At 44.7% G+C, this 26,879-nt stretch overlaps 1 protein-coding gene across 2 annotated transcripts in view; it reads right to left on the bottom strand.

Annotated features, from left to right (window-relative positions):
- Nucleotides 1-26,879, bottom strand: part of CRAMP1 (cramped chromatin regulator homolog 1) — a 1,760,184-nt gene that overhangs the window by 762,290 nt on the left and 971,015 nt on the right. For both annotated transcript variants that reach the window (XM_069646975.1, XM_069646973.1), the window contains exons 11-12: nucleotides 17,131-17,305; nucleotides 16,607-16,788 (exon numbers count right to left, since the gene is read on the bottom strand). In XM_069646975.1, coding sequence (XP_069503076.1) covers nucleotides 16,607-16,788; nucleotides 17,131-17,305 — 357 coding nt within the window. The remainder of the gene's footprint in view (nucleotides 1-16,606; nucleotides 16,789-17,130; nucleotides 17,306-26,879) is intronic.

Raw genomic sequence — 26,879 nt, 5'->3', positions numbered from 1 at the left:
GTTGAATGGGTCCTGGAATGGGACAGTTTCTTGGACTTTCTGCAATGTTTTTCTTTCCCCATCTCAGGGGTGAGACCCTAAGTCTCGGCAGACGAGAGACCGTGCCAGAGATTTTGCAGACCGGTGAGCCAAGGCCAGTTTCCCGGCCCTCTCACATAGGGATTTCAACGTAATTTTTTTTTCGATCACGATGCGCAGGCCTACGTGTCATGGCCAACACCTACACACCACAGATGCACGTGGTGGGGATCAGTTAAGGACATTTTGGCCTCGCAAACGCAGTATCGCTTGAAGCTCGAAAACCTGGTGAGACGATATTGCGTCGAGGTTTTCTGAGGAAAACGACAATTTAAAAAAACCTCAAGAAAATGCCAAGTCATTTTACCGATGCAGCATGCAAGCGCGCAGAATAAAGGAACTGAAGCATGGGGCGTAGTTGCGTGCTATATATACACAACGCCTGACATCACTCCCGGAGCAGACAACCGAGAGCTGGGCCAGATAGACTGCAGAGTCGAGGTCCACTATGCCCCCTGGCGAAAGGTTTCCAAGAAGCAGAGCTGGATGATGGATATCCATCAACATGAGGAATCTGTGTGAGAAAGCCAATCCATTGAATTGGAAGTGACCAGGGAGTTGCCTTACAAAATGGTGGTCTTCTCTTGACTTCTTGTTTCACCTTCTCACATTTTCCAGGCCTGCTCTCTGACTTATTACTGTTCCCGTTACCTTCTGTTGGGGAACACTTCACTGGTTTTGCCAGGGGATGCGGGTTCTGTCATTCTCTTTCTTCTTTTGCTCTGCTTCAGCCTGCTTGGCTTTTCAGTCCATTACTGTTGGCAGTCTCGGCATAGTTCTTGGACCGTACAGTTCACACACCACGGGTCACACCACCACCACACTTTACTCTTGACCTCTTTGTTGCCAGCTCAAGGGCAATCCAGCTAAACGCCTTCCTGTCGTCCCTCGGGTTGTTTTCATCTCTGCACCAGTGCATTGGTACAGACTTCGATCGCCCCGTTTAAAACTCTGGCTTTTTGGCAGCCTAATAGGTCGCTGACTTTTCCTTCCAGATATCGCTCTCCTTGTCCTTACTTACCATTTAGCTTAAGTAGCTGGGACTGCCCCAGCGTAACGTCAGTTTGATAACAGCTGGTTGAACACCCTTCATGATTGACTGTAGCTTTTTTGGTTCTTCTTTGTCCCATTACTCATTAGAGTGAGACAGACACATTACAGCAATACATGGTCTCTGATTTTACTATATGTAAGGAAGGGTTGGATTTGATTGCCCTTTAGGGTTGGGAGATAAAGGGGCAGTGATCCAGACTTGCGTCCTTGTGGAGTCCCTCCGCATGAGCTCCTCTTGCATGTTACTACCCCTAGGAACACCATCGGTTAGCAGCATCCCAATCTTAGCCTTATCGACAGGGGCTCTGATAGAAGTGACGCTGTCTGGAGGTCGTCACACGAGGTAGCCCGCAAGAGAGGTGGTCAGTCCAGCGGGTGGTGCAGGGGCACTTCCAGAGGTTCAGGCTGGTAGGACCCTCAAGAAGAAGTCGAGGCTATTTGGTACAACTAGTTCAAGGGCCGAAGCAAAACTCAGTGTCTTCAGAGAGCAGGTAGTCCAGCAAGGCTTCAGCGGACCAGATGCAGCAAGGAATGCCAGGCCTCTTCAGTAGTCTTCAAATTGTCTTCAAGGGATTCCTGACTCCAACGCTGATCTGAAGAAAAATGTGCAGGAGTCCTCTTATCCAAAATACAGCCTGGAAGCAAGTTCAAGCCCACCAATGGTAAGGATCTTCAACATTCAAACAGCCAGTAGTTTCCCCAATCGGCGACAACTATTGGTTTCACTCATGCCCAACTCCTAGACCGTCTCGCTCCATGGATTTGGAATGGAACCAGACAGTCCCACCTTTTTCTTGGCCCACACAAGCACAGTTATAGCCTGTGAACAAAACTGTTTTCCCGGTCAAGTGCCTGACCTTACATGGCATTTCCTGACCTGGCAAGACAGGAAAAAGGCAATACTACAATATGGAGAAAGGACGGTCGGAAATCTCCCGGCACAGTCATTTTAGGGCACTATCCACGTTTAGTAGCCATACGCGATAAACGCCAATGTGCACACTAGGAAAAACAATGTATCTGCTGCCACCAGCTTGTCTGCAGGCACATATCAAAGTAACCAAAAATCCCAAGTGTAAAAAGCTAGGGTGATCCAAATGTAGCCACATTGCAATGCACTGTAGAGGCGGTGTGCAAGGTTAAACAGTTACAAACATGTAAAAGGGTAAACAGTTTCCCAGTACTGATAGTCTGAAGGACTGATCAGTTTCCCTCTATCAAATGAGCAACTGGCAGGGGAAGTGAAGCTGTAGCCTTTACTTCCCCTCAAAAAGGCAGAACAAGTTCAAAAACAAAGCAAAATGATTAGGGGTCAAAGAAAACTATGGATGCAAAGTTGCCAAAAGAGAAATCTTCTCTAACAGTAGGTCATGGAGTAAAAGAAAAAAATAACATCACTTGACACAGTGATTGCGCCATGCAGATTGCACATGGATGTGACTGCACATGGATGATGTCCAACCTTTCACTTACTTCTGACCCCATATAGAATTTTCAGTCTAGTTCACTTTAGCCGAATGAAATCTTTTCCCAATTGGGTTTTGTTATTTGTGTTACAGCAAACCGGTATATGTTGTAATTTGGGGTAAGGTATATGAGGAATGGACTGGTGGATTGAAGGGGGTTTAGGGGCAGGGGGTCGTCCCCGGCTGTTTGCAGTAAAAAATATATAAATAAAACAAATAATCGGCAATCCTTCATAGAACCGGATTTCCTTCATAATAAGGCATGGTTGAGCAAAACCGGAATGGCCCGGTGGAAGCAGGATGCCACATTTTTGTGGTCTTTATTATAATAGAAATTTGTGTTTATTTTAAACCTAAGTTGATCAGAAACAGACTTTCCCTGTCATTGCAACTTCATTAAAAAAACATTTACTTTTGCTCTGTTAACTTGCAATTGTGCAACTTTTAATGTAATTTCACATGGAATGTTCTTTATGCCGACTTATGTCATTTTTTGTTGTAAATTTACAAAGTGTACTATACCGAGAATTGTTATGCCATCATAATATGTTGGTTCAATGTTGAAATTGGTTCCATGTAAGATTACACAATCTAGAAATATTATCTAAATTAACATGAAATTTGGAGGAACATATGAATGCTCTTGGATTGGAGTTTATAGTAAATTATATATATTTTTCTTTAAAGTTTGTAGTATCATTTTTTTAATGGAACATTGAGAGAATTTTTCCTCCTATTAAGAGTGCACTGCTATTCGCCTGATAGACTTCAGAAGACAAACCCTTGACACTTGTTACTTTGTACCCGTTTAGTCAGGGATGCCATTAGCAGATGCACCTAAAATGTACTCTGAATATCAATACATTTTGAATTACTCAATTAAAAATTTTAGAAGTGTGTGCACCTCTCCAACAATAAACATAACGTGATATAGTGTCTCAATTATAGTCTTCAATTTTATTTAAGGAAACATTTTTGATAAGTTACATATTATTCATTCCTTCTTGTTTAATTTTACATTTATAGCAACGCACCAAGCCCTCAGGCATTTATGCGCTGGTTGCAGTTACATGGTAACAAGTTACATGGTTGCGAGACAATTATAAAATAGGTAGTACAAAGTCAGAAAACCAAGAAGTAAACAGCGTTAAAGGTTGCAGGAGAAAGACTAAGGGCCTATATTCAGAGGTGCATGTGAAAATAGAAATGTGTTCCAAGCCAGAACAATACATTTCGTAACTGCACCATATTCTGACAGGAAAAGAATGTGGTGCATGGACATGAAAGCCTCGCTTCTGCATGAGCCTGATATAAGGCTTGACAACAGCCCTAGCAACCATGGGGAATGCAGGGCAGCCACATGGAGGGTATTCTATTCCCAGCATTCCGTTAATAAAAGGAGTTGAAATAAAACTGCACACTTTTCCCCCTTTATAAACATAGCATTTCTTAGACTGCAGCACCACTTTTCTAGTTTAATGAAAGCTTTCTTAAATCAGAAAAGTGGTAGTCTCTAAAGAAATGTTTGCAATGCCATTGGAGCACATGTTTCCGCCACGTGTGATTTTAGCAGCTTTTGCTGCTGGAAAGCACAACATCGCGCCTTCAGTATTTCCACCCACCTCAGAATGATGGTGCTGGAAACTGAAGGGGAGAATATCGGATTTTCATGCACTTTATCACAAGATCAGAATCAGGCCCTAAGACTTGCTCAACCTACTGGGTCCATGTTACAATACAGTGGGTGTACAGATCACAACATGCAAATATAGGGAACGTAATGAGGTCAGCAGTAGGTTGCAGGGCATATACCGAAAAAGTTGCTTGCAGCGGGTAAGGGGCTACATCGGCAGTGCTAGTTCATGGAGTCTAGAATAGGTAAAATGTGGTGTAGTGATCAAGATTGTAGTTGCATGACTGGCATTTAAGAGCACTGAGCGAAGGCCTGGGATGATCGTTACCTTGGACAGCCCCTGGGTAAGGACCAGTGAAATCAGGTGCTTGATGATAGACCAGTGGGACTGGCCAAGTAATAGGATGGGGATATTAAGGTTAACCTTAAAATCAGTTGGAGGACTAGACGCATATTTTAGTCGTTGGTCATTCATGAGCCCTTCAAGGCCCAGACAGGAGAGGTTTCAGACCTTAAAGGTGGCCCTTTGAGGAAGTCGGCTTTGCCCGAGGGCTTCCCTGATGAATGATGACAAAGGCATTTTCCCAACCAATCTGCCAATTGCAGAGGCAGGATTTTCTTCCTAAATGATCCAGTACATACAGTGGAGGCCGCAGTGGCCATAAGAGATTGGAACAAACCTGTGTAAGCGGGTGAGAGCCCAGCAGGGTTTATCTGGACAAGATCATATCTGAGACAGTTCTCTTCCAAGCACGCTCGATGTGCTGGTGTCCAGACAGGAGAGGTTTCAGCCCTTTAAGGTTTGTGCTCAATTTGCCCTTTTTCTATGAAATTAACAATTTCATCATCCATTTCTTTGTTCCTAATTCTTTCTCGTTGGCGTATAATAATGTAGTACTCTAGGTAACTTTATTTTGCATTAGAGCTTTCTGCCTTGCTGCCCATGGTAGTCTCCGACTTTGGTGTGATATGCCCTCTCTGTTTTGTACAGTAAAAAGGGACACAGTCTGAAGATAACAGCATGGGTTGGTGGGTGACAGGCTGAAGTTGTGTAGGAAAGTAATGGAAGGTGAGCCTGGCAGCCGGTCAGTCGGCTGCGTCCGTGGTCAAGAGCACGGGGGACAACAGGGCCCTGTGAAGGAGGGAGCAGGCAGATAAAGATAACCCAAGTATGCGTAATTAAAGGAATGGTTCGGTCAAAATGTTTTATTGTCCCTACGGGTCGGCTATGTGTTTTTAAGCCTAAGTCACTCGATTTTAGAAAAATGTCCTCTGGACCTTACCCGAGTTTTCAACCATTAAACGCACGCGAAAAGAGGCATTAGGGCACTGCCATTTTGTGATAATCCTATCACTTTCCGCATCGCCCTGGCTGACCTGCTTTTGCGGCACTAAATCATATCCCCAGCCCCTGAGCCTGACATTATCAAAACATTCATATTCCCCGCCTCTCTCTGTGACGTTACTGTGCTGCGTAGGCAAACGCACCCAGTCGTCTTCTATGCGACTTCACACAGAACCCGGAAACCAACACAGATCAACTCACAACACAGCGCGCCACAATTCGCAATATGAAACTGTACTATCAAATCAAACAGCAACACGGTACATTTGGTAAAGTACATTTAACATTTAATGTTTATAGAATATTGAGCAATTGGCATATTAAATCGGAATGTCATTTTTTTTCTTTTCTCTCTATCTGCAAATCCTGTTCCGTTTTATCGGGAGTCACGTGCTGTTACTTTATGGTACACAGGGTGTTGGTTTTCGTTAAAAGAAGCACTTTGGTCGCACGGTGAACCGCAAGACTGTTCCATCGTAAAGGTTGATATGTTGCTTCTAGCCGCTAGTACCGCGTAAGGGCATAAGGGCCCATGGCGATCGTCCCATAAGATCGTAAAAGTGGTGCCGTTGTTTACGATAAGCTACAGCTGGCGGTTGAAGAAACCATCTGCCGGGGTCTGAAACTGGTGGCAGTAGCAGTAGGGTAGGATATACCTGTTTTGAAAACATGAAAATTATAATTAGTCTCGCCAGCCGATCTTTATTAATATTATTCATAATATTTATTACGGCCGATCTGAAATTATTTGCTTTCAAGGATAGTGCAATGGAGTATGTTCGGCTCTAAAATCAATGCGAATACTAACGAAATAAATCGAGGTTAATACACAATGAGAAACGACTGTTTGTCTACATGCGTGTGGAATGTGGACCTGCATGCCCATGTGCCCGGTACAAAGACGATCCCACAAACGTTTTACTTGCTCTTCATTCATCCATTCATTAATTCTTAATTCCGGTATAAAAGAGTCTAAAGAGTTACTTACATTATATTTGCAATTTCCATTGTGTCTCTGCGTAATGCAGTCCGTAAATCCCACTGTGCTCTTGACAACGATTTTTCTTATACTGAACTAACATGAAACTCTGTCTAGTTTCAGAATTTTCTGCCTTATCGTCTTTTACTCAAGGTCAAAAAACAATAGAACTTTATACTGCCAGTGTGAGTTGTGGGCCTCTTCAGGCCGCCAGCTGAAAATCAAAGCCGCTGACCTTCACTCTAAACGAGCATACATTCTTACTTTGCAACATCCAGTAGTAAAGCCATCTGTGAGAACTTGAATTTTCGAATCCATCTATGTACTAGGCCTCAATGTGCAAATGTGATCTGGCTTCTCTCCCATCTGTAACGGCTCGTTTGGCGCGTTCTGAGGCCCCCAATTTTGTCCTCGTTGTCCGCGAGCTTTGCAGCCCTAGAGAACCATAACTATGGAGACACTGACTTTTTGGGGGAAGGTCAGGGAAAGTATAACTTACCCGAGGAGTTGAGCTGAAAGTGAGATTTATTGTTTGTTGGTTTTATTATTTGCAATATGCAAGCCTTGCGAAACTTAGTTACAGCAACAAAAATATATACATACACATATTGACAAGGTCAGCGATATGAGGTGAATAGAGAGAGAAGTCAAACATGACACCCTGGTTGTTCGCCACCCAGGATGGTGAAGGGAGGGGTTAGGGTTAGCATACTTTGTACGTACACTGTACAATAGCATATATTTACAAAAAGGCAATCATATAACAATTATTTAAACCGGGATTTGTACTTCACAACCAGCTCTGCACAGAAACGTTCAAAATTCCATATCTGTGCTTCTCGAGTACAGCAACAATAAGGCTTTTTACAAAGTCGAACTCCATTTCCTCATAGACTGGTTTGATGACCCATTGCTTACTTCTTTTAGAAAACACCTTAGTGTAGCGAGGCATCCTTACATTACCCGTAGTCCTAGATTGTTCACGGCAGAGATTCTCGTTATGGGCCAAGACCGCAAGTAGAGTCCTATGTTTCATGCCCTGTATGATGAAATGCAAGCGCTTTGGCCTGTACTTAAGGCACATATTGTGGAACACCTCCAAACCTACTGTGTGACAATTCTGTCAGTCCCCTCAAATCTCTTGATAGAGTTTTATCGATAACAATCTTCTCAATGGCTTTGTGTGTCGGTGAAGATGGAATTAACCACTTCTTCTTCCTTGCCTCCTCTGGGGACAAAGTGCCATGTTCACATTGGTGGAAATGTAGGTTTTCTGATCAGCGGTGAACGTTGGTACAGTGGTGCATCAGTGACCGCCATTTTTCAAGTAGTATTTCCACTGACCCTTCACAAGTTTTGGAGCTCCAACAAAGATGGTTGCTGATGGACTGGAACCACTGTGAAATACTTTGCAAACCTTTTTTTTCCCTGCAGCCGAGATTTTCTTTTTGATTGATTTAGCAAGATGCCATACATCAAACTGATGTTTAATATGTGGGAACTGCTCTCTCATTGTCTTGGCAATTGAAACATGTCTGTCCGTGGCTATGAGGTCGATGTGCATTCCCCTCAATTGTAGATATTCCACTGATTTTATAAATCCTAGTTTCTCCATGGCCACTGAGGATGTACATTGTGTTACCTGCACGACCACCAAACTCACAATTTACTTACTATCCATGTCCTGAAAGTGGTAGGTGCAGTACTTGGCAGAAATTCCAGGGCTGTCGCACTGTCCATCGCCGGCTAGCCTGAACCGTTTCCCTTCGAATGTACTTGCTAGAGACAACTGTTCAATTTTCCAAGCATCACTAATGGCCGGAAACAGATAATCATGTTGGTATTTGTAGTACTGCGTTTTAGAAATTAAATGAAGTCCCACAAACTGAAAGAAAGACTTTCTAAAACTCTTTAGACTCTAAAAAGTGATGCAGCTGCATACAGTATATTGCCTGCTGGCAGCTTCCCCAGCATCGGTTGTGCAGACCCAGACCATGAGCATGCATAATTTAATCTACAGGCGGCATGTATTTTGACGTTACTGCCTTGTTTTTGATGAGTCACATGAATCAATGGCCTCCGACATACTTTCCCTCTGACGGAATGCCCACATTTCAGCATACTTATAATATCCATCAAACAACTGTCGAATACTATGTATTTGCCCTCTTTCATTAGACTGTCATGCGGTGTCACACTTGTTTCGGACTGAATCGAGGACATTTCACCACAACTGAAAGAAATATCGCCGATATCAGGTTCTGATGCGTCAGTGAATGCTGCTGCCGGTTCATTCTCTTTCATTTCAACATCTGTTACTTCAACATTGATGGGAGAACACAACATTGTCGACAGCTTTTTTGATGGCCAATTTTTGGCAGGTGTAGATTGTGTGAATTGATCTGCGACTACTTCCGAGCTATCTTCAATACATTCAATATCATCTTCTTGTAGTGGTGCAGTCGCACTGTAGCAATGGTCCATTACAACTTTACTGGATTCTCCGGACACATTCATTTCATGTTCTGGCCATTGGATATGAGCATCTCTAGTCTCAAAACGCGGCGTCTGAAGTAATAGTTCCTCCATAGTGTAAATGGTCTGGCAAGCAACATCTCTCATTCGCTTCACTGTCTGTGTATGTATGGTTCGTAGACCACGGGAAACTACAGGAGAGATTGGAAAAGGGATGTTCAGTTTAAACACAAGATAAAGTAAAGTACAATTGACTGGAAAAAACATAAAATAGTCCCCAGCACAAAGAAATTCTGAATTTATGAACTGTTTGTAACTAACCTTATTTTTGTTTCTTTTCTTTGCAACTTTCTTGACTCGACCTTCAACATCTGCACGCTGTAGTTCCGATTCGTTTGCGCATCTCTTCCCTTCCTCTTGCGCTGCAACGACTATATTTTCTGTATCCGCATAGACAGCACGGAATGAGGCTCCATCGACTCCCTGAAACATAGTACTTTCATTACTATGTATCACAATATTGGTAACATAAAATACACGTGAGGACGAACACACAGGTACATCTCAATAGCTCAACACGAATTAAACATTGTGTAGAACAATCAAACGACAAGTATTCGAGCTCTGTTGACCTAGTTCCATGGAACTGTCAGTATCCATACCTCTGGCTCTGCATGGACTGCCATGAATGATTGTATTGGAGAGGAGGCATCAGCAACTTCCTGAAACACAGTACTTGAGTTAGTATGGTTTTCAATATTGTAAACATAACGCACACTTGGGGTCGACGGTAGAGATAACCACAAATGGTGCATTGTCTAAAATAATCAAGGAATATTTAAATATGATCAGATTTAATCGACTTATTTCTCCGATTTCGTTACGTCTGCATCATCTAAATGGGATCTTGTGATTGTATTGGAAGCTCCATCGTCTCCCTGAAACACAGTACTTGCGTTAATAGGGAAGAAATTATAGGAAATGGAATCACGTTATATGATCACGATCGATGGAGCTGTCAGTATCCATACCTCGTGCTGCTGAAGAATATCTATGGATGTTGTAAATGGGGTGCACACTTCCGAAAGCTGTAACGCCGATTCGTATCCGCATGGTCCCGCTTCCACTTCCCCTGGAATTACTTGAATGTCAGGCTCTGCATCAAGTGCGTGGGTTGACGCTTCAACAACTGCCTGAAACATAGTATTTGCATTAGTAAGGATTGCAATATTGAAAACACAACACACACTTGGGGTTGACCCCATAGGTACATATCAATGACTAACCACGAATGAAACATGGTGTAGAACAATCAAACGACAAGTGTTACAGTCCTGATGATCACGGTCGATGGAGCTGTAAGTATCCATATCTCGTGCTGCTGAAGAACCTCTAGGGCTGTTGTCAATGTGCTGGACGCTTCAGCATTAGTATGGATAACACTAATTATAACTGAAAACAAACACCAGGGGACGACAACTAAGGTGTATATCAATTGGAAAGCACTAACCAAACAATTGGTAAAATAATCACACGATACATAAAAACTATTACCTGACATGCATAAAACAAGTCTGTAGCGGAATAGCCAAGTATGATTACCTGATACGCGCTAGAAGTGGTTGATAACTGCGGGCACGTCACGGATGTAGAATGCTCTTTGCTTCAGATTCAGTGGATAGTCAAGCAGTTGTAAAGGTAAATTATTGTCTGATAATGAAATGCAAATATTAAAAAATTGCCATGTAAACCGACAGAATACTTGAGAATAATGCTATTGAAAATGTGCAATATAGCACAGTTCCCTGTGCCCATAAATAGAATTCCTTTGGGGGTTATAAAATCGAAATATAATTTATTGATAAATGTCATTATTCAAAAAGCTATTCACTCATATCAATATCGAAAGTATTACAAGGGACAACACCTAAAACATCAATTAATCCATTCGGCTACCTACACACTACCGAAAAGCCTAAAGCTAAATCCGGACACTTGACTCACCAGTGGCGGAATGTGGATGAATAGAGTTGGAATAGCGTTTGCGAGCAATTTTCGTGTCGTTCAGCGTTTATTCTTCTTTGTTACCCAAGATGTGGCGTACATGTTCGAGGAAAAGTGCTGCCTGCAGATGCGGTATCAATCACCCCTCTTTTCCTCTAAGACTTGCTGGACTCTACTTTCAAGCTCTTCCGGTGGATATCCGCAATGTCTGACCCATTCTCTTATTCGATCAACAGTTTTAGGGAATACTTGCATTGTAGTGCCTTCAGATTTAGCATGGGTCTTCGAAGGGCAACCGCTAATCGAACAGGCAGGCATTGTTGAAAATTCTGAAAAGTAAATATCAAGATTATTATAAAACCTTAATGAATAAAAATGTCATAAAAAAGTAAATGAACCATACCATGTTCAATGCAAGGTTTGTTTTGGTCGCCGGAACTGCACTAGTTCATCATGTGCGGCTTAGTATTTGCATAAGTTACAGAATTCTTTTTAATGATGTGACTAAACTCTAATCATGTGACTCGTCCCTTGGATGTTCTGTCTTGCACGAGAAGGAAACATGCTTACATTATAGACTGGACCCCCGAAGGATGCAATTCGATGACAATTGACACAGATGAAAATAAATAGATCTATTGATAGCATAACAATTGAAACTCAAGTCAATAGCAATGAGACCAATGACCATAGTACTATTGGGTACTGTAATCGCAAATAGATAGAAATGTAAAAATGACCGAAATATGACTAGGATACATGGCCTTACCTTGACCAACAAACATTTGGATTCAGCAGGCCGAGCAGTATGTTGCAGGAGAACAGGTAGATGGCCACTGACGAGTTCGCTCGAAGCAGTCACAGATAGCACGACGACGAGCAGATTAGCATAGATCCCAGTGCTTCTCAGGTAGAAGGTTCAGGAGTTGACTTGCAAAGCACAAAGATGTTCTCATGAGGCATATCAAGTGGTTTATAAAGTATTAGAAACAGGGGTGTGTTTGTGAATGAATGACGTATGTATGTCGTGGTTTTAGGGGGGCGGCCTGCTTGAAGGGGAGGCCTGCCTGGAGACACGGGGTCTGAGGAAGACATGTGAGGGATGGCCCCTGGGCGTGGGATACCTTTTGAAGTGTACATGTTGTTTGGCACCTTGGCCGTTTGCGCCCGTGACAGCCCCCCATGCCAACGCTCATCCCCGGGTGCGAACCGCCTTTGATAGAGGGGGGTGGGATGATGGGCCGGTGGGCGTGCAGGCAAGTGTGTGGGAGCGAGGGGCCCTCAGGCCCCTCTCATCCTTTACTTCTCAGTAGAAACTCGGACCAAGTGCCTCCAGTAGTGGGTTCGCCCCTTGCCCTTATGTGATGTTAACTTTGGTTGACATTTGCGTAGATGGGACCACTGAGCAGGACACGATGCATCGATTTTTGTACCCCCTTTCCACTCCATCTTGGTGACCAGGCCTCACTGCGCAGACCACATGGCCCCCACCATCGTTCCCACTCTGACTGGAAAATTCCAGAGGTATTTGCAACAGCTAATAAATGTAACACATCACTCTTCCTCTGAGATCACTGTCCTGCATGTGAACCAGCCTGAACTAAACATATAGCTCGTTCATCTCCACAAACGTGTCCTTGCCGACGCACCCTTGCCAGTGGAAACCTACTGCCATTCTGACCCTGTGTCCCTGCAAGGTATTCTCTTCATGTGCCAGAGCACTGACCACGCCATGATGCCCACCCAGCAGATCCCCAACTAACATTAGACTCCTACTGCAGTATATTGTTGCCTATCAATAACAAATGCCACATAACGGAGATTCTTGTGAGCACAGACCCACACTTCAAACAGTGTATTATAGTGGTCAAGACCCTTAACCTAAGGCCTGTATATTTCCAATGTTAATTGATAGTATAGATATATGTGTGACTTTTATAGAGACATAACTGACTGAAAGACTTTGAACAAGTGTTATTTAGTGCATGCATTATTGAGAATATATTATGTTAGCTTAGATAGTGACCACCCTGCTTCACAGCGACCTGACCTTCACCCATTCGGAGCACAGATGTCTGACGTCCATCCTTGAATGGAGACGCACTTGATTCATTTAAAACATCGAAACCGTTGTTAAAATATATGTGGTGTTTTATTTTGTATCATATTTTGATGACACAAAAATACAAGACTCTACACATTGTACAGGTCAGGTTGCAGCACAGCGAGAGAAAATCCTCTGTATTGACCGCTGTCACTTGGGAAAGTTTCTCTTATGGCACGAACGGCACAGGCGGGTATTACTCTTCGAACGCGGTGTCCAAGCCTCCTGTGAAGCCACCATGTAAAGGAACGATAGGCCACCAGCCTGTACCACCTGTGAAAAGGAATGAAACAAACTGTTTGTAAATGACCAAGATAAGTTTAATAAACGTTTGTTGTCAATGACAATTCTTGTAACTAATGGCATTCTGCTCGGACAAATGCTATCTAGACACTGCACACTATTGAACGACTTTAATGCGTTACAATGATATGTATATGTAATTTTGGATATAGTAGAAGACCATGAAATAGGAGTGGCATGACAAGCAGAGTATACTTACTCGTTACTCGGATTACGAGGATAAACAGTTGCGCAAAGTTCGTGCATAAGCACCATCATTATCCTCAACACGGACCGTGTGAGGCAGGCTGCCCTGAAGTCTGGCAGCTCGGTGATGCATTGCGGTCGTGGCTCGCCTTCCGAAATATAGGCCACGCATCCCGAGTTTTCACAGCAGCAGCAGTTCTCGTCCTCGGTTGGCATTAGCTCGCACCGATTGCATGTGCACCAGGTGGAAACACCGTCCATGCGACTAGGTCCAGGCTCTTCAGCTGTTGAATCGTCCTCCCAACTGCCTTCCGAAGACCCATCGTTTTCGCGTGTTTCCCTTTCCAGTAGTTCCTCCTCGGTATACTCGGGCTCGTACATGTAGGGCATTATTGTAGCCATTGTGTATTAAACAAACTAAAATAATTTATAGCGGTGGTACTGGTATCTGTTCACACGGGCTACAAGCAACGAAGGTAGCTGACCAGAGCACAGAAACGAGTCACAGAATACTCAAACACAAAGAGAGGAATGGAATCGAAAATCTGCTGCTGTGTCTTGTGAAACGGTCTGTTTATACTTATTGAGGGAAGAGGCGTCCTGCCATTTCCATGGTGACACGTTATTGGCTGAAGCGCAGCGAATTTGGACACAAGACATGCTTTGGCGTTGTGAAATGGGCGGTACGCGTCTGCTGATGACAGGCTCAGGGGCGGGGGATATGATTTAGTGCCGCAAAAGCAGGTCAGCCAGGGCGATGGGGCAAGTGATAGGACTATCACAAAATGGCAGCGCCCTGATGCCTGTTTTCGTGTGCGTTTAATGGACGAAAACTCGGGTAAGGTCCATAGGAAATTTTTCTAAAATCGAGCAACTTAGGCTTAAAAACACATGGCCGACCCGTAGGTACAATAAACATTTTTGACCGAACCATTCCTTTAACCTTGATGTTTAGAACACAAAATGTAAAAACATCATAACTGGCAAGTAAGACGAGCACAATTATTCTACCTTTTCTCAACGGGGGAACAGCAGAAATGCTGATGTCAAACAAGCAGCTTTGAACTAATATCATGCTCAATTATTTTCTTTGTTTAATATTTTAAATGGGCTGTGTGACAAATCTGTGGATGTTGTCCATCCACAGTACAATAATGGGCAGTGCACAGCAGGAGTATCACCTGGGAGGGGAAGCCCCTTTCGGCACTACAGACGATCATCTTCAGGAGATGCGGTATAATTCCGTTGAAGTCCTTCAACCCCTTTTCAGGAGTCAAATACCACTCCCATCTGCCCTGATAGGACGGATATGTTTTATTGCAGAGTAAAGAGCTAACCAATACAGAGGTTGAGACGGAAGAGGACTGCGAGAATGCAGATCACTCGGCTAAACCAAAGTGAGCAGTGTAGTCTTTCAACAAATCGGGTTGGTGGAGAGCAACTCCCTTTCCCAATGCAGGAGTTCAAATATACTTCAGCTGAGAGCCAGAGCAAAATCCCATTGGGTAGCTATAACCGGAAAAGCAATGCCGTCAGCTGGAGAGCAGTGCAGAGAGACGTGAGACCAACACAGAGAGAAGATGCCCTTTGCCGGTGAAGGAGAGAGAACGAAGGTACCCTGGCGACTGGCTACTCAGAAGCTCACTGACCCAAGAGGCACAAGAGCATCTTGCTGTATTCACAGCAACTCTGAGGCAAGAAAGGACCATGAGATGAACACAGAACGCTGCAGACGAACATCCGAACGGAACGCATGTCAGACAGCTCCCAGAGCCTTGAAACGAGATCCCGCCACCCATATGACGAGAACCGAAAACCAAAGAACTCTAGCTCGTGGGGGTTAAGAAGAGGTCCGGGGAAATGCAGAAAGGACGGAATTAAGGTCAGAACGGATTATGGACTAATGCATTAAATGAAATGCAGAGAAGCAACAGGATAAATACCTCAATCATTAATAAATGCATAACAAGTGAATTCAAGAGCAGTGAAAACCTAGCTTGGCAGGAGAGTGAACCAGACTACTACAGACAGAAATTGTCAGTCTGGGACCTGCACCGATACAAAGCAGAAAGTATAAGAGCCAGAAACTCTGAAAGCAATATTGTAAATAAGGAACACTACGTTTGGCAGGAAAGTAAGCCAAACAAACCAAAGGTTCCATTGTGAGTCTGGGACCCATACCCAAAAGAGAGCAAGGAAAAAAGGGTCTGGGACCCTAAGCATAAATAAAATGGGCTGGAACCCTATACCTGAAACAAAGACAATATATGAGATAACTGGGTCTTGGCAGGAGAGTACACCAAGACCCTTTAAGTATTGAGAGTCTGGTATTCGCACCCAAATAAAAAGTTGGAACCAAAGGGGTCTAGAACCCTGAGGAACATGTTCCTTCTGTAGAATCCTTTGTGTTTTTGTATACAAGAGACTGGAAAGACATTTGACCTGTTTAAGTCTAGGGGAAAGGAGCAATCCCTTGAAGTTGGAACATTATTTTCTTGAACATTGTTTTGAATCTTTTGAAAGCCTGACTGGCTGACAATATTTGTATTGCCTTGATGAAGACTGTTTTCTTTAGAGGGAAATCACCCTTGCACCATTTTGTTAGTTTGTAGTGTGAGGGACAGAGATAGGTTTTGGGGACGTGCCTGAGACATACTTTATACTTTTGGACATCCTGACTGCTTTGCCTAGTGCTGCTGAGGCAGGGAATCCGCTCTTAGATTTTGGGAGAGGCCTTTTTCCCCCCAACCTTTTGTGATCAATAAAAAGTCTATACCCAAAAACATGGCCCCTGTGTCCAAACCTTACTACTGGCACCTCACAGTTATCAAAAATCAGATATTCTTTAAGTCCTTTAAAATGGCTAGCGAACATTCTGGAAACGTGCTGCCTCCTAAAGCATGCTTGTTCAAAGCAGAATACCCTGGCTCCCACCCTAGACCCTTTCTCCCTATTCCACAGTGCCCACAAAATCACTTACACTAATTGTATCAAGGTGTTGCTGGAGATCCCCCTCAGAGTCTTTGCTGGATGAAAACAGTTTCCCATGACGGCTGTTGGGAGGCAAAGTTGTGGGAACAGCAAACAGGCCACCATCTGAATCATTGCTTCCAGATCCAGGAACTCCAGACACCAGTAACGATCTAGAAGTGTTCCGTAATCCTTGGGTGGTAGAGGGCAACAGGGGAAATATAGACAGAAAGTGAAATTGAGTCATTCAATACACCCAAGTTATCTAAACACACAAACACATTCAAACAAACGTGAAAATTCAAACTGGCAGAATTATACAAAATAATTTCAATCAGCAACAGATTTACATTACACATGTGTAGACCCAGACATAATTGAAACCACCTAAGAAAAACGTAGCTAAGAGCTCTGAAGTTAATTTATTATGGATTTTAAGAAGGAAAAAATTAATATAACATCTTACACCCTTCGACAAATGCATTGCTGTGACCAGAAAGACAAAGACAGACACAATAAGGGAACAATACTCACCTGAGACACTGGAAGAAGTCGGAGAAAAGGCTTTGCTGCCGCGGAAAGGGGCGCTGTTCCGTGAACAACCAGGACTCCTAGATGTTGGATTGTTAACTTTTCCAGGTGGTGTCAGTGTCTGTTCTTCCTGGGCAGTTTTAATGGGAGATGTAGCCACAGTGTGTGTTTCTGGAGCCTGAGCAAGTAAAGAGTGCAATTTAAAATATGCATGGAATTTGAGCCAATGGACAAACTGCAAACCTTCTCACTCTTAAATTTAAGAGATTTCACAAGGACATTGAACAAAGAGGTATAAGTGCAATAGACTAGCTCAAAAAAAGGGGCACTACAACTGACTAAGATACTCCTAGAGCATAGTCTCCTTTCCTATATACGTATGGGTAATCGTCCAACGGGGATGGGGATGGAACCATTTGCACACATGTTTAAATATGTTACACAACATCTCACAGTGACCCAGTTCTCTCCATTGACTGCGCCCACTGCAGAATGCCTGTCAGATCCTTCTTTCTGCTGTCAGGTGATTAAGGGGACAGAGTGGGGTCAATGGAGGAAATGGGACTATGGAGTTGGAGTACAGTCGTCACTTGGTTTCTCCTATATCCCGTACCCTTTCCTCTATACTTATAGGGTTCTTTAACAGTACATCAACAGGAATAGGCATTATAATGAACTACGCACAAAAAGGTAGTTTTGAAGAACAGACTGACCAAATTTGGCATATGCTCTGGGTTTATATCCATGCAGCAGTGCTTGCAGAATGCCAAAGATGATGCCAGTAAAGCAGACCGGCTAAGGGTGTCCCATTGTAGGTTTTTTGAAAAGCCACAGCTGTAACATTGCTTGTCATAGCATGGGCATGCAACCCCCTTCGGGGGGGATGGGGTTGTGGCGGGGAGAAGCTCTGATTTTCCTCAAATCCTGTACGATTATAGAATGCAAGCCACATTCCACCCAACAATAGAAATCTTTAAAGCTTGAGAAGCTGGATTTTAAGAGTAAGTAAAAAATAAAAAAAATAAAAATAAAAAGGCAAAAGGACAGCCACATTTCGATCAAGATGGAGTTTGAGAGCCACTGTGACATGCATACAGGCCGACCCCTCTCATACTTCATTTTAGGTCACGAAAAAAAGGGTAGAAGAATGAGCTGCTGATTAATGTGAGAAGATAAAACTACCATGGGCATAAAGGTAGCACAAGTTCTCATCACAACTTTATTGTGGAAAATGGTGAGGCTTTTTCACTGGGAGGTACACATGAAGGCATTCAAGGTGTCTTTTTGACACTGGAATAGATGTGGAGGAGAAAAAATGTACTTACCTCTTGGTAATGTTCTTTCTAATGGATTTTCTAATGGATGCTCCTTCCACGGATTGCTCATTTATGATATCCTATCCCTAGCATGGTTAATTTGCAAACTTTTCCAGGGAGCGCAGTGCAGCTCTGCCTAAAGCCACTACGCATGGGTTCCATGTTCTTTTGACAACAGTAATTACTTTGTGGTACTTAAATTTGTTCATCTAATTGTTGTTGTTTTTTCAATGTAGGGAATCGGGGGCGTGGGGGGTGTTCTGCCCATACCCCCAAACCCCTTCCCAGCCCCTTTTTTACCACTTACCCCCACAATTCCCTAAAAGGTCAAGAAAATTCGAAATAATCGCTTTGTAATAAAGGACCACAAAGTAATTACTGTCGGCAAAAGAACGAGATAGCCCGTACAGGACATCGGGGCCAGTATATTTTGAGGTGTCGTGCTCTCCGACCTTAGTTCCACCCTTTTACCTAGCATTCTGTCGCTGATGGGCCGCGGAACCATAGGCTTACTGCTTACTGGCTTACCCACAAAGTGTGGCAGGTTGAGAGGAGCAATTGGAATCGCTGGGAGGACAAGTCATCTGAAATAACATTCCCAAGAGGTAACTAGTATGTTCTTCTATTGGGTTCCTTCCTCCCACAGATTCCTCATCTGTCAGACTCCTATTAGCATTAAACATATCTGGAGGAGAGCAAGGACACCACCTATACCAAAACGCTCTGGAGGACTGCTGTACCAAAATGTCCATCCTGCCCCGACTGGGAATTCAGGCAGCAATGTTTAGCGAATGTGTACAGCAAGACCCACGTATCCACCTTGAAAATACGTAGAAAGGGTTTTTCTCTCTGTGGGGCAGAGGTGGCAGCCAGTCCTCTGGTGGAATTAACCCCGAGACCTTGAGGAACATCTTTCCCAGCATTCTGAGATGCAGAGAATGATCCAACTTGACACAGTCTGTTTAGTCATAGCCCTGCAAGCATTGGCACCAACATTGACCCACAGAAAGCTGGTAATCTTTCCTGACGTCATTCGTCCAGGAGATGTAGTAGCTTAGAGCCCCGACCAGATCCAACTGATGGAATCAATCCTCTGCTTTGATGGTTTATTTGTATAGCGCCTATAAACAATGTGTTTCAAAGCACTTCAAGGCAGGGAGGGAACAAGGGAGAACACAGTGACATGCCTACAAGTCCTTGATACATTCGGAATGTGAAATAACTATTGTAATCAGTCTGACGACATTTCAGATAGTGCAAGAGCTTTTGACAAAGACAGGAGGGGAGGAGGGTTAGAAGGAGAATGAGAGACAAGCGGCTACATTACTATGCCCGACGACAATTAAGGTAGTGCCGGAATTTAAAAATAGGTGGGGGGGAAGGAGAGGTTGAAGTAAATGGAGAAGGAGAAGAACAAAACAAGCGACTATCATACTAGGCCTGACAACATTTCAGATAGTGCTGGAGGGGGAGAGGGAGGAGAAAAAAAATGAGGGAGAGGGAGGAGGGGAGACAAACAAGCTGCTATCAAACCAGTCAGGAGACATAAATGATAGAGTAAGAACTATTGACAATAAGGAGGGGAAGGGGAGGGGACGGAGAAGGAGACTGGCAGGCGGCTACATTACTATGCCTCACGACAATTGAGGTAGTGCCGGAATTTAACAACAGGTGGGGGAGGAGAGGGGGTTTGGAGTAAAGGAAGAAGGAGAAGAACAAAACAAGCGACTATCAAACTAGGCCTGGCGACATTTCAGATAGTGCTGGGAGGGGTGAGGGGAGGGACAAGGGAAGGGCGAGGAGACAAACCATTTGATGCTATCATACTAGGTCTGAGACAATTCTGATAGAGTAAGTGCATAGAAAAGAAAAGGAGGGCGGGAGAGGGGAAAGGAGGAGAGAACAGAGAATAAACAGTGCAAGAGCAGAGGAGCAGAGAGAGCAAAAATAGTTGCACGGGTCAGTAAAAACACACAATGTTGCAGGGGACAGTGAAAGAAGTTGAGGAATAAGAAGACGAATTGCACAAAGGATGAGGTGGAGGAATAAAAACTGCGAGATGGATTTTTGGTAGAGCTAAAAATCTGAAGCCATATTCAGAACGAAGGGTGGTCTCACTCTCACTGTTATCTTCTATTGAGGGAAAAAACAAATGGGGAGGTTTAATATACAAAACCTGGCAATCAAGAAAATCAATTAAAGGTTAGCCAATCTAATAGAACCTGAATCTAAGGGCTCAAAAGGAGCACCCGAAAGAAATATAAAAAACCAAATTTAAGTGCAACGCTTGAACTACAAACTGGCGTGGGGTGAAAACGGATTGCACAATCCTTGCCAAAATTCCATTACACTGGGAAACGCAAAGAAAGCCTTGCTCATGGGTCCTCTTTAAAATCAAGTTAGCAGCCAGGTACCCCTTCACAGTGCCAATCTGTTGGACTATCTGAGATCAAGGACAGCAAAAAAACAGAGGGTTTAAGACAGGATAAGGGGTCCATAGTGATAATTGAGGCCACCGGCAGGCACAAACAGACTTTGTGGAAGACATCCAAGCTGCAAGGAGTACATCGAGGACATTGTCCAACAAGTCCCACTCTTTGTACCTCAGCCTTTCAGCAGCCAAGCATTAAGGTGCAGGTGGAGGACCAGGCACACTGACTAGAAGAGCAGGTACACACTTTTGGAAGGCATCGGGGGTTTGGGGGAGCGCAGACGCAGATAGACATGTCCGGCAACTCTGGGTACCACGTTCCCAGAGGATAGTCCGGAGCCATCAGGATCAACATGGATCATAGCAGGTGCAGTAACAAGCGGTATGACAGCTATCAGCAACCAGGCAGTTGACCGTCAAAAGTGTACCCCAGAGCGGCCTGCCGCAGAAATTCCTTGAAGCAGAACAACTCAAACTTCCTGATCACACTGGAAGCAAAGAGGTATACCTGAGGAACTCCCCATTGGGAAAATAAAAATCTCCTTTAGGAATTCTTGGCAAAGTTCCTACTCGTGGGAGGCTGAAGCTAGGTGAGCCACGATCAGAGATGCGTTATTCTCTATAGCCCAGACCAGCCGCATTGCTTCTCTGTACGGCAAGGAACCCACACCACCTCACTTGTTAAGGTAGTGTAGGGCCACTGTTGTCCTTTGGGACTAGCATAGCCTTGCATTTCACAGAGGTAAGGGAAGGCAACCAGGGATAGCCTGATTCGCCTCAACTCTATCAAATAGATGTGCTCACAAGACTCAGAGCGAGAGACAATAGACAGCTCATTGTGAGAGCCAACGGATGAGTGTCCCAAACTTGGGTAAGGCAGCAGTGACAAATGTTACCTGAATCCAGGGTTGCTGAAGCAACAAACCCTTTAACCAGTTGTATCAAAGGGACCACCATGCAAGGTCTTGAGAAATTGGGCTTGTCACCTGGAGAGGATCTGACATGTCTTCCTGAAAATGAGACCATTGGCAATGGAGGAGCCACTGAAGCAGTGCCTCCAAAACCATCAGAATGCAGGCGGCCATGTGTCTGAGCAAGTGTAGGAAGGCTGATGCAGGAATATGTCTCTGGGATAGGAGGACTTAAACCATCCGAGACAAGTTTGCCACTCTGTCTATGGACAAAAAAGGCTCTGCATAGGGAGTGTCCAAGACCACCCCCAATAAATCATAGGGATTTGGTCAGCAAAACCTGTGACCTTTTGAAGTTCAGGGAAAAGTCCAACCTGTGCAAAAGACTGCATGTGCAGCACAGGTGTGCTAATGTCTGGTCTAGGCAGCAAGTTCAGATGAGCCAGTTGTCCTAGTAGGGAAATGGTTGAATGCCTTCTCTCCAGACGTAATCCGCCACCACTGTCAGCTTGGTGAAAACCCTGGGTGCTGAGACTGAACGGCAGGACGTTAAACTGGGAGTGATGCTGGCTCACTACAAACCTCTGGTACTACTTGTGCTTTACGTAAATTGGCAAATGGAAGTAGGCACTGTACCAACCAGTCCTGCGGTCCTAGAGCTTGCATGATCTGAGCCAAAATGACAATCTTGATTTTTTATCTTTTGTGGGTACATATTTAAAAGTCTCAGATCCAGGATAGGGCGCAAGCCATCGTACTTTGGAACCAGAAAATAGAGTACCACCCTCCTCCCAGATCCAAGCATGGTACCAGTCCAATTGACCCCTTTTAAAGAACTTGACCAATTATCTCCAAAAGGAGGGAATCCAGAGGCAAAGAGTTGGGAAGAGACTGGTCTGCAAGGTGTCGCATGAATGGCAGACAGTAACCCTGTTGAACAACCTGCAAGACCCAAACGTCTGACGTGGTGCAAAACCATTCTTAGCGGAACATGGAAATCCGTTGTTCACACTAGAAACTTGCGGAGGAAGTTCCCCCCTCACAGGGCATTTGCACTTGGGGTGGCCACGAGGACTGTAGAGGAGGCAATGCCTCTTATCTGAGCACCTCTGCCTTTACACCTTTGGGGAAACAGTGAGACTGCTTCCTACCTGGGCCATCCTGGCCTCTCCCATGAGGTGCAAGGAAGTCGAAAACCACAGCCACTCCGGCGTGGTGCTGATTGTTGTTGAACAGCCATGCCTAAAAACTTGGCTCGTTACCAAAAAGGATTGGAACCTGTGCAAAGATTCATTGTTTTTTTCTCATCAAAAAGGTTATGTCCGTCAAAGGGCCTATCTAGGAACTAAAGCTGCACATCCAGCACAAGTTTGGGCATTCTGATCCAGTAATATCACCCGCCTCCCATGCTAGTGGCCATTGTATGTCCCCACACAAGCATATGTTTCCAATCCTGATTGTAGGATCAGGCAGTGAGCCTCCCTACATTATTGACAATGTTATCAATGCCCCCCCCTTAAACCCAAACTGCTCGGCTGTTCTGCTCACCACCTACCCAAGGCCAAAAGGAACATTTGGCAAGGGGACAGGAACGATTTCAGTAAAGGCTGCCCGAAGCAAAAACATTCTCCCCCATGAGTCCAATCTCTTGCTTTCGCTGTCCAAAGGCAGTGGAGGGAAAGTAGCAGCTTGCACAACCAAGCTTTCAGGGTAGGCATGACTGGAAAGAATAGCTGGTTCTGACGTGGGGGAGGGGAGGAGAAAATGTTTACCGGCCAGTTCCCTTTCTACAGCCGGGACCAAGGGAGATTTCTCCCGTACTTCCAGCATTGGGGAATTGCCTGCCACATTGAAAGTCAGCAGCGTCTCTTTCATGGGCCCTTCATCCAGTATACCCATAAGCTCATAGTGATCCTTGGGCCTGGATGGGGCAGACAATCCTAAGGTGTCAACCACCGCGGCTATCAAGAGTTTGAAAAATGCTTCGGTCTACCTAGAGTTGCAAGTATGTCCAGTTCCGGGAAGTATCCATGCTACTTGCATCCTGGAGTGATGTGGCTAGCTCCACCGAATCCTCACGCTCCATAGAAGTCCTCAGGGGAGTCTTTCCTCTGCATGGCACGGGGATTCAATACAAAATTGGGTGGGGTCCCTTTCTTGGTCAAAGATCCCACCACTCTTCGATATAAATGGGCAAATAGGGAGAACAACATACTGGAGGGTTGGCTCGGCACCTAAGTAGAAGTTTGGGCCGGCGCATAGGACTCAACACCAATCGCGAGATAATTTTTGCGAGAGCCAAGACCACTACAAAGAATTGCAGCCAGATGAAGACCGGATGACGACCCCTGAAGCCAACAAGCATAGACGTCAGTGCTGTTCTGGTGAAGTCCTGCTGCTCTGTCTTGATCGAAAGAAGGCTCCTCTGGTGCTATGAACCCTGGACCAGCGGGAACAACCACCAGTCTCAACCTCTTCTCCAGGATGCAAGCCTTTAGAAATGTCCTTGGACCAAACAGTGGACTGCTCAGCTCTCTCCTGGCTACCTTGCAGAAGCAGTCACTGCTCTGCGTGTATCCTGGAACTTGGAGGATCTTCAACTTGTGTAAAAAGACGCAAGCTGCTATATTTTCAGCTTTTGTACATGAACGGGTACTGTGCTGGTACTGCTCCTTTGTTCATCCATTGAAGATTGCCTGTTGCGCCCAGACCGTGGTGACTCCAGTTGTGACAATTCTTCGATCCCTGCAGGTGTCCCGAGGTTCTCTGTCCTACAGAAGTCTGCCACCAACCAAAACTAAATCCCTGGTCCGAAAGAGACCTCTGCACCCGCAACTCCTGAGCCCTGCTCAGCGGGACCAAGCACAGAAGAGTGTGTAACCTAACGATTCCAGAACACCAACAGTGGTCTCTGGAGAAATCTGAGTCAGCGGGGGTACATTTACATACCTGTTTCTGCTCTTCCCGGCCCCCTGTCCTCTATAGGGTTTGTAAGGAACTCATGATGGCAACAGTAAGGACAGACACAAATGATCACAGTTCAAGGGTGTTTATTTAACAATGCATGCAGTGTGGAAAAACGCCTAACCTCAATCTAAGATGGGAGCAAGCGTCTAATCAAATGAAAAACAAGGCAGTCCTAGTGGCGCTGTGTCAAATAAAAGGGCCTGTACTAAAGAAAAACCTATTGCCAAATTCTTACAACTAATTACAGAAAGAGTGTGGCATTGGGTTTCAATAAAGAAAGAAGTGTTCACAAATAATAAGTCAGGATGTGATTGCCAAGGGGTCTCCCTTCCACAAGTTTTCAGCACAGGACAAAGTGGATCTCCTGAGCACAGCACACGTTCAAGCTTTCCCAGCACAAGCGGACAGTTCCACCTCAGCTGTCGGGTTCTTCGAGGGCCAAGTCTCTATTCAATAAAATGTCTCTTGCCTTTGAGGCCTGATCTACCCAACAAACACACACAAAGTTCTGCTTCACATCTACCTTGGGCGATTGTTTCACCCCTGGGTTCCCCTACTCTGGGCGTAGACCCTTCACAAAATCATATTTAACAATCTATCAAACAGTTCCTTTTCAATTCACTTTGGGTGACAACTTTCCACCCCAGATCTCCCTCTTTCGGGCTGCGACCCATTTTAGATGTTCGCCTCCCACCTTCAGGTTCACTGTGGCTTTTCTTACTTTCACAAATCATAAAATCTTTTTAAACAGTTCTTCGGGCTTTGCCCCTTTTGTAGTCTTCCCTCTGCAGGGTTCACTCTCACCAACTTTTACAACACACTGTTCATAGGGACTTCAGACCTCGCCCCTTTTCGCTAGAATCCCTTTGCCGGGTTCACTCTTTGCCAACTTTGACCACACAGTGCATATACTAGTTTTCACCATGCAGGATTAATTTTCGCTTTCTTTCACACTCCTCGGTCGGTCAAAGACTTTCAATGGTACAGAGTATTTGACAAGACCCCTGTATGACCATTCTGACCTCTCTCCACCTCTTCCCAGGGCCTTCTGGTTACGGTAGTTTCTTATCATCGGGTAATCGCCCAGAGCTTCCTGCGTGAGCACCCACGTAGTGCAGTTCGCCTCCGTTACAGGTTTTCCCCTCCTTCTCCCAATAGTTTCTTTATATCGTTCACAAAGTTCAAATTAGCCGTTGGCTACTTTTTGTAAAACACAGTTCCGTTTCTTATCGATTCTCCCCTCGTCTCACCGCTTGCCTTTCTTCTTCTTCGAGTCAAGGTAGTTACCAAGGAGACCCGCGTCTCTCCCCGGCTTGGTTATCAGCAGAGGAGGGTCTCATGTACCGTAGACATCTCCTGTAACACACGCTGGCTATTGTTCGCAGACTTATGTTTCTGTCTGCAGAGGTTTCACAGGCCTTGATCTGAAAGGGCAAGGTACCATCTCCTTGTCACCCTCTCAGTATACGCTGTCTTTTGCCTACTCTTGTACTGCTGTGCTGTGTTAGCTTTCACGGCGTGCGGTCTGCCTTGTTCGGCCTGTGCTCTCGTGCTCCACCTTTCATCCCTGTGGGGGAAGGGAAAGGGCCATCAGGCGTGTGCAATTCTGCTCAATTGCCTGACTTGGTCTGACCCTTGTATTGGGACATGTCAGGTAAATGGCACTGTTAGTCCGTTGTCTTTCGTATTGTGTGAAAGTGTTTGGATTTGAAAAGGGGGAGGGGTGAGTGTTTTGGAATATCCTACATGGTAGGATGGGGAAAAGGGTCTGAAAGAAGGGGGATACAGAGTCTCACCCGTCGGTGTCCCACTCCCCAAGGACCTCCTAATCAAGGTGATCCTCCCTCCCTGATCCACCCCCAGGAACTGGATCCAATAGCGATGGCCGTGCCCTAGCCACCTGGATGACAGATCCCGGGGACAAGCTAGGTAGACACCTTCAGGTTTCTCACAGGTTACCTGGGCATAAAGTCCTGCCCCTAATTCACTCTTTCCTGACTTTGGTCGGTGGAGGTCTGGTTAAGGATCCCTTCCTAAGACTAAGTTAAGAACTGGGATTGAGCAAGTTTACTTTTCTTAATTTTACCTAACTATTTGACTCTTATTAATCATAATCACTGGCTTTGC

This window comes from Ambystoma mexicanum, chromosome 2q (genome assembly GCF_040938575.1).
Source record: "Ambystoma mexicanum isolate Mex_15411 chromosome 2q, UKY_AmexF1_1, whole genome shotgun sequence".
Lineage (NCBI taxonomy): Eukaryota > Metazoa > Chordata > Amphibia > Caudata > Ambystomatidae > Ambystoma > Ambystoma mexicanum.
This window is presented reverse-complemented; position numbering and strand designations above follow the sequence as displayed.